Source organism: Malaclemys terrapin, chromosome 16 (genome assembly GCF_027887155.1).
Source record: "Malaclemys terrapin pileata isolate rMalTer1 chromosome 16, rMalTer1.hap1, whole genome shotgun sequence".
In the NCBI taxonomy this organism is placed as follows: domain Eukaryota; kingdom Metazoa; phylum Chordata; order Testudines; family Emydidae; genus Malaclemys; species Malaclemys terrapin.
The window spans coordinates 27,348,427-27,366,851 of NC_071520.1; the positions used below are offsets into that span (position 1 = coordinate 27,348,427).

The 18,425-nt window shown below is 38.0% G+C and overlaps 1 protein-coding gene across 3 annotated transcripts in view; it reads left to right on the forward strand.

The window, feature by feature from the left end:
- KNTC1 (kinetochore associated 1) overlaps nt 1-18,425 on the forward strand; it is a 72,718-nt gene that overhangs the window by 32,749 nt on the left and 21,544 nt on the right. For all 3 annotated transcript variants that reach the window (XR_008442498.1, XM_054006197.1, XM_054006198.1), the window contains exons 30-43: nt 673-807; nt 2,877-2,996; nt 4,548-4,617; nt 4,693-4,760; nt 7,802-8,091; nt 9,108-9,280; nt 9,489-9,586; nt 10,659-10,800; nt 11,641-11,697; nt 13,629-13,792; nt 14,430-14,534; nt 16,939-17,067; nt 17,609-17,725; nt 18,187-18,296. Coding sequence is in view for 2 of the 3 variants with exons in the window: in XM_054006197.1 (XP_053862172.1) it covers nt 673-807; nt 2,877-2,996; nt 4,548-4,617; nt 4,693-4,760; nt 7,802-8,091; nt 9,108-9,280; nt 9,489-9,586; nt 10,659-10,800; nt 11,641-11,697; nt 13,629-13,792; nt 14,430-14,534; nt 16,939-17,067; nt 17,609-17,725; nt 18,187-18,296 (1,778 nt within the window). In the remaining variant the exon portion in view is untranslated. The remainder of the gene's footprint in view (nt 1-672; nt 808-2,876; nt 2,997-4,547; nt 4,618-4,692; nt 4,761-7,801; nt 8,092-9,107; nt 9,281-9,488; nt 9,587-10,658; nt 10,801-11,640; nt 11,698-13,628; nt 13,793-14,429; nt 14,535-16,938; nt 17,068-17,608; nt 17,726-18,186; nt 18,297-18,425) is intronic.

Consider the following 18,425-nt stretch of genomic DNA (forward strand, 5'->3'; position numbering starts at 1 on the left):
TGGTTCGCCGTCCCAGGCCAATGGGGGCTGCGGGAAGTTGCAGGGGCCAAGGGATGTACTGGCTGCCCTTCCCACAGCCCGCATTGGCCTGGGATGACAAACCACAGCCAGTGGGAGCCGCGATCGGCCGAACCTGTGGACGCGACAGGTAAACATACCGGCCCGGACCGCCAGGGGCTTTCCCTGAGCAAGCGGCGGCCCGACTTTGAGAAGCACTGGTCTATTTAACATGGCTTTGCTAACTATCTACAAGGAATGGCCCTGTTTACCATTTCAGTACTCTTCTAATATGTCCTTAAAGGTTATTTTTGGGTCATGCAGCCTTCTGGTTGTTTTAACCCTTGCTGGCTCAGCATCACAGCCCAGCTAACACAGGTATAAATAGCAGTGTAGTTGGTGAGGCACTGCTTAAGCAAGTAAAATCCAGATGCACTAGATCTTTACGGTATGTATCCTGCATGGCTCTTTACATGCCCAAGGAGTGCTTCCCACATTTACATTGCTATTTTTAGCAGCATAGTGTACTGCTGCCTCCCTGCTGCCAGAGCTTTTCCCTGCTGTAATGAAAGGCTCCAGCATTGTGGAAAAGCTCAGGCAGGGAGGAAAGGCTCTAAGTTCTGCTTCTAACGTTTCCAGCAAGATTTAGTATCCATGTCTGTTTTCTTGTTTCAGAGACTAGTGAAATACGTTCTCAAACAAGATACCCCTACTTCTTTGGAAGATGCTTTGAAAATTGTAGCAGCATATATGTTGCCAAGTGTGGAAGTCTATATTTTGAGGATGGTGGACCTGATTGATCGAGATAGGGTATGAAAGTTTTTGTAGTCATTTGATATCTACATTAAAAAATACTTGGGGCCTATTTTTCAGAACTGCACAGTTACTGCAGTTTGACAAACATCTGTGTATGCAATTCGTGCAATCATACTAACAACACTGGTTGTAGCCAATATTATAGTATTGAAAATCAAGCCTATATATATATATATATATTATATAAGTTAAATTTATCATGGTTTTCCATGAACTAATGCATAGGCACTGAAAGTATGTGTACAATACAGAAACTACCCTATTTTGATATAAAGTGAAAAACATGGTAAATCCTCCTTCATTCACTGCCAAAAAGAATGAAAACAGTGGATGCTAAAATAAAATATGCTAGAAATCTTCTAATAAGCTTTTCTGCAGTTGCTGTTGAGTGTGGTTGACTTTCTCCAAGCCAGCAAGAAAAGAGTCCATTTCTGGCTTGGCAGCATTGCCATATTTGACACAGGGTGCCAAAACATGTGAGTTTCCATGTTGTAAAGAGGGCCTAAGAGTTGGAGTATGTCACAAACCATTTTTTGTGGGAAGGGCTATTGAGCAACTCTTTACTGGCACAAACACCCTCCTTCTGCATCCCTATGACTAGCAGGTGTTTTCCTCTTCTGCAGAGCTTTCTGACTGGACAATTGAGGTCACAGTTCACCAAGGCACATTCTTAAGTCCTACTGATGTTAGTGGGACTCAGGAATGTGCTGAACCTTCAGCATGCGTAAACGGGGAATTAAATGATTTAGCACCGCTGTATTATGAGAGGAATCTGTTTAGTCATTGAATTGCTGGTCACCTTTATCTATGATTTAAGGCTACGATTTTGTTATGGTTATTTTTAGTAAAAGTCACAGACAGGTCATGGGCAATAAACAAAAATTCATGGAAGCCGTGACCTGTCTGTGTGACTTTTGCTGCTGCAGCTCCATGGTTTCCCCCGCCACCATGGTGACTGGGAGTTGTGAGGTTCCCCTTCTGCCCACGGCAGCTGGAAGCTGCAGGGTGACCATATTTCCCAAAGAGAAAACAGGACACCCCCAGCCACTCGCCGGAGGTGTTCCTTTCCCCCCTCTGCACAAGGCTGTCACCAGTCGCTGGAACCCTGAGGAGGGCCCCCTCAGGAGTCTGTCACCTATCACTAGTTTCAGAGTAACAGCCGTGTTAGTCTGTATCCGCAAAAAGAAGAACAGGAGTACTTGTGGCACCTTAGAGACTAACAAATTTATTAGAGCATAAGCTTTCGTGGACTACAGCCCACTTCTTCGGATGCATCCTGGAACCTTTCAGGGGGCCGCCTGTCACTGCTGTCACTAGAACCCTGCCAGGGCCCCGCTGGCTGCCAGCCCGAGTCCCACAGCCCCTGGGGCTGACCAAAGAATGTCAGGGAGGTCTCTGGATGTCATGGATGGATTCTGTGACATAAAGGTAGCCTCATCTATGATTATTCTTGCATATCAGGATCTGGGTCTAGGATATTCCTCCCTGTAATGGACCTGCAGTTTGGTAGGCTCCTCTAACTGAGGAAAGGAACTAGACAGGCCCCCTCCAAAGTACAATTTCCCACCCTAAAAATCTGAGAGTCATTTTTTTCAACACTAACCAACTTCTGCTATTCCACTCTCTTACCAGCATGTGGTAATAAAAGTAGTCATACTTGCATAGTCCTGCTTACAAATGCTATCTAATCAATTGTTTTGCAAGAACTCTTAAAGAAATAGCTTTTTTCTTTACCTATTGTAATTATCAACAAATAAACTTGTAGTTTAGCTGCCCTCAGATCTCTGAATCAAAGGATCTACACATGCTAAAAACTATTTTGGGATATTAGAGAGTTTGTATGTTATGGCAAACTGTGTGCTCTATAAAAGGGGAGAGTTAATAGGCTCCCCAAGTTGTAAATTGAACTTAAAAAGTCTCTCATCTGGTGGGGCGCCATTATAATGTCAGACAGTAAAGAGATAATGATAAGATAACTGACAAGAAAATTAAAGTTCTTTCAACAACAAATACTCACTGTTGTCAAACTATTTTTGACTTCTGCCTTATAACTTTGTTTTCAGGGAGAGGAATCTCTAAATTTATTAAAATCTCTGCCTATTGCTGAAGCTGAGAAAGTTGCAGAGAGATTGTCTATATGGGCAAGATTGGTATTGCAGAAAGAAGCAGATAATTCTGAAGAGGTACTAACTAATTTCACTTCATAAAATACATGTACATTGATCATTCTAAATGCTGCTTTCAACATGCGTAAAAAAAGGGGGTGATTAATGGAAAACTGGTAAAAGCTAATGTACCTTTCAGAGATATAAAGGTGCATATCTCTTGCTTTCTGTATCCATTCATCCATTTGTAGAAAAGCAAATCATGTAAGGTAAAATCACTGTGTCAGAAATGTTCCCTGTATTTTTGAGGCACATTTTCATCTTGGTACAGAGACTTGCATATTTGACTCCCATGAGTATTAATTAAATTACAAATGTAAATCCTAATGCATTACAACTAATTTTACCCCATTGTAAATTCAGGATTTAACAAACAAATATAGCTCAAATAATTTTAAAATAAATGTGGTCTAAGATCTAAAAAAAAGTTTGTAAATGCTATAGCATTGACATGTGCCAAAATTACATAAAGTTCTTCTTTGAGGAGTGTCCTTGTGGGTGCTCCACTTTAGGTGTCTTGGCGCCCTGCGCTTCTAGTTGGAGACTTGTGATAGCAGTGCTCTGGTTGGCCACGCATGCGCGGCAGCTGTCTCACGCTGCTCTGAGTGGTTATTCCGCACGGGCAACCAACCGTTACCCAGTTCCTTCTCTACCACCTTTGGTTTTGGTCGGAACGATAGCAGCGCCCTTAACAGCTCTCATATTCCTCTAATTTCTTCCCCTTCCTTAGTTATTTCCCTCATTATTGATTTCTCCTTTCATTTTTGTTCTGTTTTACCATTTAGAAAAAAGGAAAAAAAATTTCCCACCTCAGGTGCGCAGTCGCCGAAGAGGCATTGGCCTGGCTCTCCAGGTTTCAAACGCTGTCTGACATGCAGACTTTCAATACCAGTGGCAGATGGCCATGCACAGTGTGTCTGTTGCCTGGGGGAGACGCGCATTTACCAAAAGTGTCCCCACTGCAAGAAACTCGCAGTGAGGACAAGAAAGGCTAGGGGACTCCAACTAAAACTTTTAATGATGGAGAGATCCTTCTGACCTGCCTCCGACCCCAAGTCCAGGACACCTCCTTGCCAGTCCTTACCTGCAGCTGCCTCAGTTATGGGGTCCTCTTCAAAAATGGCTGCTAAGGACCCTGGTCCTAAAAAAGCCACAAAAAAGTGGTCTCATGCTTCTCCACACCGTGATTCACCTCCTAAAAGGCGATGTCCGCCCGCAAAAACTGCCCCGGTACCAAGAGCGCCGGAACGCGAGGCACCAGGGCCGTCCGGTACCAAGACGTCCCAAGGAGCAAAAAACCCGGTGCGGTCTAGCTCTCATAGGAGAAAAACTAAGCCTCATAGCTTGGCTCCGAGGGAACCGAACAAACCTCAGGCACAGAGCAGCGCTACGGCCCACACCCTAAATTCATACCCAAGATTGCCTCCCTCTTCCATCTCAACAAACCCATTTACTTACCTATATTCTTTCCCAAGCTGCACATCGATAATCTGAGCTGTGTACCTAAGACTATTTACCCACCAAAGGTCAAATGAAATATTAATTTTTTTTTTGTTATTTTTTTTTCAGCACAAAACACAAATGTGTATAACAAAGACACTTGTGGAGGTTCTTAAATTCCTGCTTAGCATTCAGAAAGGTAAGTTGTAACTTACCCCTTTATGTATTGTCCCAGTAAGTAGCTCAGTAAGTAACTATTTTTCCTATTTTACAGAAAATCCTCTGAAGGAAGATGAATGTAAAGCAAACTTAAAAATGTTTGAAACACTTGCTAGCTTGCAGGTAAGTATTTTATAGTTACAGGAAATTAAAATAGGTTTGAAATTACCCTGAGTAATGTTATTAAATGATGCATTTTTAAAAATGAATCCTATTAAAATGTAATTTTAGCTACTATTTTACTATGTTCTGTGTGTGTAATAGTAGCTTACAAATAAATTAAAAATGTTCAAATGGCTATGGATGACGAAGATTGATCAACAGATTTTGTCATTTAAAACATTATTTCCATGCTAGCATTTTAGGGAATATAAAGCAGAGTGGATAAAAATAAATATATATATTTTTAAAAAAATGAATAAATTAACCCTGATTTTTATTTACATTAAAGGTTAAAAAAAAAGAGGAAAATATATTTAAACAGGTTTATTTTTAATTTGAAATTATGACAATTTATGTTAAGGCCTAAACTTAGTATAATTTAAATAAATAAAACTAATGTGCTGCATCAGTGAGCCCTTCTCAAATTTTTATGAGTTAAAGGGGTCTGCTTATTTCATTATATACAGAATCAGGGGGAAAATATCCGCTCAAATTTTATTAAACGTCACAAATGTCATGTACTATATTCAGTAACTATTATTATTTTCAGTCTTTACAATGATGTTGGTATTTACATTTTTTTCAAATGTGAATACTTCCAGTTTCTGTTGTGCAGAAATGATTTTGCCTTAATTACTTTTCGTTGCAGTTTAGCTAGCAGGTGCAAAGAGAACACTTGTTTTTAAATTTAATTCCAGTTTCCATCTAAATGCAGCTTGACCGAAGTTGTGTAATAAAAAATTAACGTATAGTAAATAAGAAATGTGACTCCCATTTCTAACATAATAAAAAATGTAAAAATTAAGAATTTGAATAAATGTATGTTGTGCTTTATAACTGCTTAAATAAATATGTATAGATATAGTGTATCCTCCTGGTTAGCAAAAAGCAAAGTGTGAAACGTAGTGTAAAAACTATATTTAGTTGCAAATCAATGAGAATGAACCTTTCTTTGGGAAAATAACTAAAAAGCACAAGAAAACAAAATTAAAATGGATTTAAATCAAGGCTTCCTGTTTGCTGATTTAAATCAGTCCATCCTGGTATAAAGTTCCCAGGCCATATGTTGTTGGTGGCTGAAAAAAAATCATACCACTTAATCTTGAGTTAGGGCATAGCTACACAGTGCAGCAAGACGCATGCTAGGGGTGTGATTCTTACTAGACAGGAAGTGTGATCTAATGGACAGAGCACATTAATGGTACAATTTTAAATGGTCCTACATTAAAGAACATCAGGGAACTTTTATTGTGCACCAGAAGGGTCGCAGGGTCTACATGGACCTATTCATGCACAACGCATTAATGTGCTTTAGAAATCACACCTCCATAATGCGCATTGCCGTGTTGATGTTCACCGTTACTTTTGTGGCATGCTCCAAGCTAGTCACTGCCTTGTTAGCACTGACTTGCCCAAAGCCATGCAGTGAGTCATTTGCAGAGCTGGGATGCTTTTATATTTTCATGGGTTTAATTGTTTTATTATAATAGGTTTATATTAAAGTAGTTTGGCTGTAACACAAGGGACCTACAGGCCATATCCTGCATGTTGAGCTAAGGCAAAGTTAGCATACATAGGTTTGGGACTAGGTAAATAGTAATAAGTTAAGCATAAGGTTCATATATGGCTGTAACCTTTAACTTAAATAGATATGCAGGTTGGCATAGGGGGCTTTCCGAAGTTCATGTCCTCTGTAAATCACAGCTACACCACAAGGTACACAAAACAGGTACACCACAAGGAAAGAACCAAAATAACCGGAAAAACAAAAATAACAAATGTAAAAATAATTCTATGTTATTAATATGTATGTATATGTTATTAATACGTACAAACATACCTGCCTATAAAATAAGTGTACCCCAACATTTCGGTGGGTAAGAAAACTAAGTTTGGACATGGAAGAAGGGCTCAAGCACCCATGCCCTATAAGAGGGGTGATCCACCATGCCAAGGAGGCATTTAAGCGTCTAAGCTGCTGCTTCTTCTAAGTTTTTTGTTTTTCTGAGCTTCAGAGCTTGTTTACTAAGTTTTTTCTAAGCTCCAAGCTTCTTCGTTCTTAGCTTATTAGTCTGTTAGTTTTAATTTTAAGTTTTAAGTCAATCAGTTAGTTAAGTCAAATTCTAAGTTAGCTTCAATAGCTTTTGCTCTTTAGCTTCTTCTAAGCTTTGTATCTCCCACTCAAAAAATGAGAAACCTGAGGCAAGGCTGGTCCTTTGACTCTTATCACCAGGTCATGAAGAAAGGGTGCAAGTATATTAATCAAAAGCTTTATAGTATATCATATGTATCTTTAGAATAATAGTACTGCATTTGTAACTCTAATTATTTTACCATTTAATTACTATTTAATTATAATTCCGTTTATCCCAATAAAAAGAAATATTGGTCCCAGTGTGAGCATCCTGTCATACCCCTGAGGATCTTTTGCATACTCTGTGTAGCTTGATTCTGGGACAAGAACTTTATTATCTTCTGATTAGATTAATTGGCGAGCCTATAACCCAGACTGTCCAAATTAAGAATATTAACCTCCTAAATCAGGCAACACTAGTAATATATTTAAACTATCAAGAAACAATATCATCTTGCCAGTTCTCACTTCACTGATCCAAAAATCTGATAATCTTGCCAAAAATCCTAATAATTCCACCCACTTCTCAGCAAAGATGTTCTAATAGTGTGGTAATGTTGCATATTACCAAGAATTGATTACCTTTTGCATAGTAGACTGCAGTATATTTGATCTATTAGGAAGTATTACATAGTTAAAACACTTTTTGATGCAATCTCTTTTATTTTGTTTTGGTTTCATACTAATTAGCTATATTCTTTAATCTACAATGGGTTTTCTAGTGAAAACAATGTGCACTAGTAAACTCTATTTTGTGATCAAATTCATCTGTGAATGAGGGAACCAGTGTAAAAACTTAAACAAAACAAATTTCTAAAGTAAGTCACATGAATAAGAAGGTTCTGTTCTATTTGACTTTTTGTTGCAGGAGAATTTTGATATCTTTATTTCAGTCAAGGATTATGGGAATCCTTTGTTGATGTCTCAGCTCCTTGAAGAGCACATAAAAGCCTATGAAAGTATCCGATCGATGGCAAAATCTAGAAAAGTGCAAGCAACAAATTCCAAAGATGATAGTAAAACAAAGAACCGTTCCACTGAATCAAGACTTTACAAACTAGCTTTGCTTCTGCAAACAACAGAGCAAGAGTTGGGGGCAAAGCTGGCACTGAGGTCATTAGATGCTGGAAAAATTGAAGAGGCACTAAAGATATGCAGGTAAAATTCCAGAAGAGTTTAGGACTGGTTAGTATTAAAGTAAGAAGTAGGCAGTAAACTATTTCTGGTACTCTGCAATAGCTGGTAGCTGTAATGCAAAGGCAAGATTGACTAGAGGGAAGAGGAGCCACACAGCCGATCCACTTAAGCAATATACTGTGTTGCATAGAAGGCTGCAAGAGTAGGTTCACCTTGGATTGTTTGGTGTCTCCCAGTGTGTTTTTCCATAACTTGGTTATTAATGCCATCCTCTTTACTAAGGCTAGGTCTACACTAAAAAGTTAAGCGAAGTACCAACATAGTTAAGTTGACCTAACCCCCAGCATAGACAATGCTAGGTCAACAGAAGAATTCTTCCATCAACCTAGCTACCACCTCTCTGGGAAGTGAATTAACTACAGCAACAGGAGAACTCCTTTCCTCGCTGTAGAGAGTATCTACACAAGCCCTGCAGCAGGGCAGCTGCAGCATTTCTGGCGAAGATAGCCTAAGTGAAGGATCTCAGTAACACAGCTGAGCGAGTGTGTGTATTTTAATTCTAGCAATTGAATACTGTTGTACTGGATGAAGAATCATTCAAGTCGACAATATTAGCCAGCCACTATATATAGCTGAGCTTCTTGAGTCCCAGGAATACATGAAAACCATCCAAACCCTAAGCTGTCCTGCCTTCGGTAGCTGGAACTCTTTGTTCAGCGTACTTATTTAGTTAGGGCCCTCAGTTACTTTTCAGTTCTCTTCCTGAAAGTGGCACAAAATGGAAGTTAAACTAAAATAATTTATAACTAATTTCACAACAGACAATAGTTGTATACAAGGTAGGCACTAGTTGTCCTTTTTCTTGCCTATCAGTTTATTCAGTTTTCAGGCCCAGCAGCATCACCTATTGGTGAGCTAATTTACTTAAATGTTGTTGGATTAATATATATTCCTCAAAAGAAAGACAAGTTGATTTTTATCTTAAATAAAAATCTAGCATAAATGTCCCTTTTTTTTTTCCCTTCCTTTTCATTAAGAGATTTATATGAACATCACTGTAATGAACAAACAGGGAAGTTGCTGTTTTTAGCTTGTCAAAAGCTTTGTCATATGTTGGGAGCTGATGTTCCAATGATCACACCTAAAGAACTGAACTTTCCAGCAGTGATAAATGAGATGGCATGCCAAGCAGCTACAATATGCAGTCCAGGTAATCCAGTATCATAGTTTGTTATTTGTGTTCATGTTGGAAAGTAGATTTTCAGACAAATCACTTTTCTATGAAATATGAAAACAAAAAGTGAATTTCTATGCATGCATACCTTTGTAAAAATGGGTGACACCAAATGGTGATTTTCTTTATAATAGAGAATATATGACTTACATAAAAGAATGACAATAACTTTAATTTCTCACAGATCTGTTATTAGATTCTCTGGAGCTATGTAAATATACATTGGCTGCTAAGGAAATTTACGGGCAATGCCAAATAGAAAACTATGGATTTATAGCAAAGGTAACATCTTCAAATTTGAACAATTTGATGCTTTAATTTTTTCTTTTACGGTGGTTTATTAAATATTCACTGTTTGTGCATCTTTGTCAACTTGCCGAGGAATACCTAATGATAGGTGCTAATTAGCTACTGCCATCCAGACCAAAATGATGATATCAACTCATCTGCCTCATGTCTCCTATATCTCAGAACAAAAGCTATTGAATCTTATATTATGTATCTTGTGTTCCCAAAACATCTGTTGGTGTACCATTATTAATACTCGTAATGTCTATTAATTTCCGTTGCCAAGACGGCTTGAAATCATAGAACACTGATTCTGAAAAATCTTTTACAAAAAAGTGGTGAGGTTGTACAATGATATCTATATGGGTGTGTGGGTGGTGGGTTTTTTGATAAATACATGTAGAATTTGGAGACACTCCCTTCAGTTAACAACTTTAAAGTACCATTCAAGAGTTTGACCTATCCCTTTGTTACTGTTTTTTGTTGTTTGTTGATAGCCAACAGCAGTTTAGGCTGCGAAAAATGTAAGGATCTTACAGTCTAACTAGCATAGACCAAACAGGTGGAACAAATAAAGGCACTTGTGGCCTGGTGCAAAACTCACTGAAGTCAATGGGAATCTTTGCACTGACTTTAATGAGGTTTTGATTAGCCCCTGATTTGGGATTTGAGTCCAATCTTAAATGGTTAATTTTCAGTTCCATTTAGTTCTTGTGAAAACTAATATTAGGAAATGCAGATGTTCTCTGGAATGCTAACAATAAATGAATACACTTTAATGCACTGTTTTTAAAAGCCAAATTAAAAAATTTCTCCCTTTCAACATTAGTGGGCTTTATGCCCACATAAGAAGAATGTCTTTCATTCCCAGTGCCCAGCAAAAACAAGTATCTTGAGGATACATTTTCAAACATGAGCATCTTTTCTTCCTGAATTTGGAAACTTGATCTGTAATGTCATGCAATTTATTAGTTTTACAATTATACATACTTTTTAGCTGATCCCTTTATGGAACTTCACAAGCATTTTATTTTCTGTTCATATTTTTTGCAATGTGCTAATTTAGGCAGCATCTTTTGGAGCTGATAAGGATCCTTATGAAGAATGGACTTATGATGATTTCTTTAGTGAAGATGGGATAGTTCTTGATCCACAGATGGCGCTCCCAGTTGCATATGAAACTATTTCTTCCCTTGTGCCTATTGCTGGTAACCTTTTTTCCTTAATGTTATGAGTTAGTGTACAGTCTTTATCCCATTTCATATTAAACTGTTTTTAGGTAGGAATTTAAATAATTCAGTACGCAATTTTTTTGAAACCGATATCATTCCCCAAGCTTCCCCATCACATAGTTTTTTGATAACTTCAGCAATTATGAATAGACATTTGTATTGTATTAGGTTTTGTCAAGAGACTTGTATTTTCAGTTATGCATCAGAAACACTGAATATTCTAAAACTATTTCTTGTGTAGAATGGTAAATATACACTTTCATTTTCTTAATATTTCATTGTATAAATATTTCATTGTATTCCAAATATTTCATTTTTTATCTATAAGCATTCTTGGATAGGGTCAGATCTATTTATAAATGATATGCTAATTGACTAGTATGCTAAAAATCAAACTTTCCGAGTATGAAGGAAATTGTGTTTGGCTGTGGTGGTTTTTGTTTTTGTTTTTTCCCTCACATAGGAAAATGTTTGAGATCTATAGTCCCATCCGGGCAAAGGAATTTACAAATAGCTCCTGCAGGGTTAATGGAAACTATCTGTTTATATTTCTTCAGGCAGAGATGAGAAAATGGTTCCCCTGTTATGAAGTAACATCCAGTTATACACAAGAAAATCACAGAAAAGATCCTAACTCTCTCAGTCAGAACAGGGCACTAATTTAATTATAACATAACATAATTATTTATCTAGCTTTATTATCTAGCTTTATTTTTGTATTGGTTTCAAAGTATAATATTTTAATAGTAATTTCCAATGTTTATAACTTTGCTAAGATCTTAGTGCACTGCTCACAAATATTTGTCTTATTTGCAGATAAAAAGATGTATCCTTTGGACTCTGTAAGCTTGGCAAACTGTCCATTTATTAAAGGTACTGTGAAGACCTATTAACAGCACAAGAGTAAAATACTCTAAAATGTTACTAAGGGTTTAATATAGTCCCACAAAAGCAAGAATATACCTATTTAATGCTAAATAATTGGTTAAGACTTCCCACTAATATGGAATTTTTACGCCCATACATCGCCAAAACCCTCTGTTATAAACTAAAGCTGGACCACTTAAAAACAGTGCACAACACAATTTTTAATTTAGTTACCGGTACTGCCTGCAGGGACTATATTGTACCTGTGCTCTAGAGATTGCCCTTCCTTCTGTTTTATTGCTTGGTGTTAGTTTTGACCTATAGAGCTCCGCATAGTAGACAATCCTCTGCATCTTAGAGAACCCATCGCTTCATGTCTTATTCCAGCAGCTGATCAACTTAGGTGCTTGAGCTGCCTATCTTTAGATAGGTTTTTATCTGGGGACAGGGTGTTCTTAGTGGAAGGTCCATTATTAATTATTATTATTATTATGCATTACAATAGTGCCTCAGGGCCTTGTTGCAGGCCCTGTACAAACACACCTGCCTGCTCTGAAGAGTTTACATTCTAAATGGACAAGACAGGCAAAAGGTGAGAAAGAGGAGTAACATACAAGTAGAAGATGGGAAACTGCAATACAGACAGCCTAAGCAACTTGTTTACCATGTAGGAAATTTGTAACAGAACTGTGAATTGAACCCAACCTATCCTGAGTTCCAATCCAGTACTTTAACCACAAGATGATCCTTCATCTCTCATTCTTGAATATGAATCGTACCCCTGCCTCCCTCAGTTATCTTACAGGGCATGTTACAAAGCTATATACTTCCCCAGGGATGGGTTGAATGTGGATGAGTGGGTTGAAGATGGAAGGGTTTTATTTGTATAGTTGAACCTCAGAGTTACGAACACCAGAGTTACCAACTGACCAGTCAGCCACACACCTCATTTGGAACCGGAAGTACACAATCAGGCAGCAGCAGAGGGACGTGCACACACACACAAAAGCAAATACAGTTCAGTACTGTGTTAAATGTAAACTACTTAAAAAAAAAAAAAGGGGGGGGGGGGAGCCACATTTTTCTTCTGCATAGTAAAGTTTCAAAGCTGTATTAATTCAATATTCAGTTGTAAACTTTTGAAAGAACTATAACATTTTGTTCTTAACTTTTAACATTTCAGAAGAACTTCCATTCCCTAGGTGTTTGTAACTCTGAGGCTCTAATGTATGTGTCTAGCACTTTTGGACAGGCCCATTTGTATATATCTAAAATGAACATAACTGTCCAAAAATGGACCTTTACATACTGATTGAACAAGAAGATTGACATAATACAACTCTATGATAACCCACACAAGAGGTCTTGAAACAGAAAAGCAATCGTCTAATACTATACTAAGGAGGCAACATGGTCCAGTGGATAGGGCACTTGATTGGAAGTCAAGAGACCTGTATCTGCCACTCACCTGCATGCCTTGGGCAGATAATTTTTACTTTTATGCGCCTGAGTTTCCTCATCTGTAAAATGGAGAAAATGTTACTAACCTTCCAAGCACTTCGGGATACAGATGACCAGCTAATTAGTAGTAGTAATACCCTGTAGGTCATTTCATAGAGAAGAGAAGAGAACTGCTCAGAAAAGACTGATTGTCTCTGCAAGAGTCCACAGCTGACAAACAACATCTGATTGTTAAACTAAAGAGGATTTTTTTATTAAGGCATTAACTTCTGAACATCAAGTTTGTAAAGGAGGCTAAAATTGACCTACCAATATCATCTGCACCATTATCATTATTTTTTAACAAAGAATACCTTAATGTAGAGAGAGAGAGAAATCAGCCTTCAATGTAAATTTCAAGAACTTAATTAGACTTGGCATTCAAATTTCCTTAATATATACGCTAATCATTTTCTTTCTGGGGAAACATTCCATAGGACAGAACCTCCTGTTGCCAGTCAAAACGCCCATCTGTGCACTGCTCCAGAATCTAATGGAATGCAGTCAGTGTGAGTTAGCCTTGCACCTAACAGTCTGTCTGTTTGGATCCTGTCTTCAGCACTGTGTATCAAACAACATGGATATGTGCCTGGGTGAGAAGGTATGGACAAAACCTATGCTGAATTTCACTGAAAGTAAATTTACCAAATATGGCTGAGGAATAGGTATTGAGATGAACTTCTAGTGAGAGGATGTGTATCACATCAACATCTGATTATCTGTTTAGTTGCCTGTGTGAAACAAGCTGGTGGTCTCCCCTTGTAGTGGACAGTGGTTTCACATTGCAAAACCACTATCCTAACTGGGACTCTTGAGAGACTCTTTAGGGAGACCAGGGGTTGAATGGGTGTTGATAACAAATATACCCTGCCACTATCTTCCCTCTTCTGAGGTGGCTTCTCTTTTCCATCAGGGTTGAGGGATATTGCCATAGGATGGTGAGGGGAACAGTGCAGGTTACACTATCCAAACTACATCCTTCTTCTGGATAAACAGAGGACTTCTGTGTCCAGTGCTCTCAGTCTGAAATGTTTCTCAAGCATTGAATTCACTCTGAAAATATAACAATTTACTTGCAAGATGACAGGTTTCAGAGTGGTAGCCGTGTTAGTCAATGTCTCTTAAGTGACCAAAAAAAAGTAGTAATTTGAAAAAGTGATTTTTTTTTTTAACCCTTAACAGTTACTTTCCTGTCTGCTTTTTTTTTTTATTTATTTCCCCCCCCCCCCCCCCAATAGTTACATGATGGCAAAATGCTAGTTGATGCCAAAAGCTTTCTTATTGCTATGAAACAAAAGTCCACTTCAGTGATTGTCACTGCTGTCCTGGCCTTATTACACAAGGTAAGCATACTGTAAGGTAAGCATACCGGGCAATCTGGTTGAAACTATAGTAAAGAACAAAATTGTTAGACACGTAGATGAACATAATTTGTTGGGGAATAGTCAACATGTTTTTTGTAAAAGGGAAATCATGCTTCACCAATCTATTAGAATTATTCGAGGGGGTCAACAAGCATGTGGACAAGGGGATCCAGTGGATATAGTGTACTTAAATTTTCAGAAAGCCTTTGACAGGGTCCCTCACCAAAGGCTCTTAAGCAAAATATGCAGTCGTGGGATAAGAGGGAAGGTTCTCTCATGGATTGGTAACTGGTTAAAAGGTGGAAAACAAAAAGACGGAATACATGGTCAGTTTTCAGACTGGAGAGAAGTAAATAGTGGTATCCCTCAAAGGTCTGTACTGGGCCCAGTCCTACTTAACATATTTATAAATGATCTGGAAAAAGGGGTAAACAGTGAAGTGGCAAAATTTTCAGATGATACAAAACTACTCAAGATAGTTAAGTCCCAGGCAGACTGCGAAAAGCTACAAAAGGATCTCTCAAAACTGGGTGACTGGGCAACAAAATGGCAGATGAAATTCAGTGTTGATAAATGCAAAGTAATGCACATTGGAAAACATAATCCCAACTATACATATAAAATGATGGGGGTCTAAATTAGCTGTTACCACTCAAAAATGAGATCTTAGAGTCATTGTGAATAGTTCTCTGAAAACATCCATTCAATGTGCAGCAGCAGTCAAAAAAGCAAACAGAATGTTGGGAATCATTAAGAAAGGGATAGATAATAAGACAGAAAATATCATATTGCCTCTTTATAAATCCATGGTACACCCATATCGTGAATACTGCGTGCAGATGTGGTCATTCCATCTCAAAAAAGATATATTGGAATTGGAAAAGGTTCAGAAAAGGGCAACAAAAATGATTAGGGGTATGGAACGGCTGCCGTATGAGGAGAGTTTAATAAGACTGGGACTTTTCAGCTTGGAAAAGATGACTAAGGGGGGATATGATAGAGGTCTATAAAATCATGACTGGTGTGAAGAAAGTAAATAAGGAAATGTTATTTACTCCTTCTCATAACACAAGAACAAGGGGCCACCAAATGAAATTAATAGGCAGCAGGTTTAAAACAAACAAAAGGAAATATTTTTTCACACAATGTACAGTCAACATGTGGAACTCCTTGCCAGAGGATGTTGTGAAGGCCAAGACTATAACAGGGTTCAAAAAAGAACTAGATAAATTCATGGAGGATAGGTCCATCAATGGCTATTAGCCAGGATGAGCAGGGATGGTGTCCCTAGCCTCTGTTTGCCAGAAGCTGGGAATGGGCGACAGAGGATGGATCACTTGATGATTAACTGTTCTGTTCATTCCCTCTGGGGCACCTGGCATTGGCCACTGTCAGAAGGCAAGATACTGGGCTAGATGGACCTTTGGTCTGACCCACTATGGCCGTTCTTATGTATACAGAAAGAACCACTGCATGGGGCATTCCTGTCTCTGATTTGAGTTCTGAGAAACCCCCCTCTAGTCCATTTTCGTCACTCCATGTCCCTCTCTTCTGAAGAATACTAGAGGGCTCACTCCAGAGCCTCACTATTGCATTCTTTTATTACTTCTTCACTCCCACATGTAGGCTGTACAGGCCCCAACTGAGCATAGTATCAGCTTTAAATGAGGTTGGTCTTGTGGTTAAGGCACTTGACTGGGAATCAGGAGACCTGGAGACTTGGTTTCAGTTCCCAGTTCTGCCACAGGCATCTAATGTTACCTTGGGCAAGTCACTTAATATTTCCGCCTCAGCTCCCCATCTGTAAAGAGAGAGAATTAGTATTCCCATTCTTTGGCTGTCTTGTCTATGTAGATTGTAAAAGGGAGGCCTGTCTCTTACTATGTGTATGTACAGTGATTAGTTCAATGGGATCTGATCTCATTTGGAGCCCTCAGGTGCTATTGAAATAAAATAATAATGGCATGTATGATTTATATGCATTCTCTGTCCCTATTTACTGTACTTTTCATTTTAAGTGATCTTTTTCTCTTATTTCTAAAAACCTTCTTAAATTGAATCAAGGTTTTAAAAGGCTACCTGTGAATCCAGTAATGTACAGTTATACAACAGTGTCCAGTTATACAAAAGTCAGTTGGGCCTTTAAGACTAGTAACCAGCATTTTATTAAATTTACTTCAGTAATAATCCTTTTGCTTTTTAGGAATAAACTTGGAAAGCACTACTGTATCTTCCCTACTAAATTATAAAAATCTTATTTTCTAACTTAACTAAAAGGCCCAATAGACCTTTGTATAACTGGACACTGGATATGTATAACAACTGGACATTTATTTAACTGGCAGTTTCTAAAGTATGCTTATTGTGGATTTAATGTCTGTAGGTTTTCAACTGTCGTCTGATAGATCATAACCTGGCACTGGGTTACTGCACAATTTTGCCCAAGGAAGATATGTTTGAAAAGCTCTGGAATGTCATAAACAACACAAGGCAAAATTACAACAAAATTCTGGTAAGCCTGAAAAGGCAGTATACTTACCTTGGCATATACATACTATTAAAGTGCTGCTTGGAGACGTTAACTACATAGTGTAGCAGGGCATTAGAGTTGCCCTCACTAAGGTTTGAAAGTGTTCTGGAGAAATTTGAAATAAGCTTGCACCTGCAATAATTTAAAGGGGAAAAGTCTTCCAGGCAGTAATTTTAAAGAATGGAATGGGCCTTGAGGTAAGGAAGAAGGGAAGGATTAAAAGATAACAAGGCAATGGGGAAAGAGAAGGAAAGAGTGACAGAGAATATGTGTATTTTAAAAAAACTCAGTTATGTTTTAGGAGTTTCTAGAGACATCTCATTCTATCTGAACTCTGTTCTTAATGTGAAGAAGAGGAGGTAATGATGATTATTCTCATTTTCCAGATTGGGAAATTGAAACACAGAAGTTATGGCTTCCACAAGGTCATGCAGTGACCTGGATTTTATGATTTCCAGTTTTCTAGCCACTTGACCATGCTTTTCATTCACACCGTTTTTTGTTTTTTGTTTTGTTTTTTAAGGCAGTAGCTCTGGTTGGAGCGCAGCTTGCTAGTCACTATGGTGAAGTAGGAGAGAGACAAAAATTCAAGGAATTAATTATTGATGCAGAGTGGGGTATCCAGCTTGGTAAACTTGGTGTGAGTATACTTTTAAATGTTTTAATCAGTTACATTCTTAATTTAAAATGCCAGTGTGGTTTTATGAGAGACAGTTTTTTCATATTTGTTAGAGTTCACTTAAGAGCAGTTTCTTGACAGTTAAATTAAAACAGAAATGTTTTTAATTTACTGCCTTTCATGGACACACATCATTCAGGATGTGCACTGAACTTAAATTTGTGGTAAATTTACCACCTTGAAGGATCCATGCAAGAATCTTGCTTAAATACTTTGCTGAATGGGTCCCATAGTAATGAGGTTCTAGCACCACCACTTCTGGAGCTCAAACAAACATCCCTATGTTATAGAGGGATAACAGAAGTTAACGGTTGGAATTGAAGAGTGCAAATGAGTAGTACCAAGCATATTGAAAATAATTCCTTAATTGTGAAAGAATATTTGAAGCACCATTACTAGACTACCCTTTTTTGTATCTGCAGATTTCTTTCCAGACTGTATTTAGGCAGCCGTCAATAAGAAAGAAAGAACTCATAAGAACCCTGGTACAGAATCCGAATGTAGACACAGACCTTATATTGAAATACTGCAGGTAATATCTGAAGCAAGTCAAAATTGTGTTATTGCTGCCATAATAAGTAATGTGTCTATATGATTCTGTTTCAGTTTAAATATCAGCTGTTTATGAATAAACAAACTCAAAAAATAACTATCCACCTTC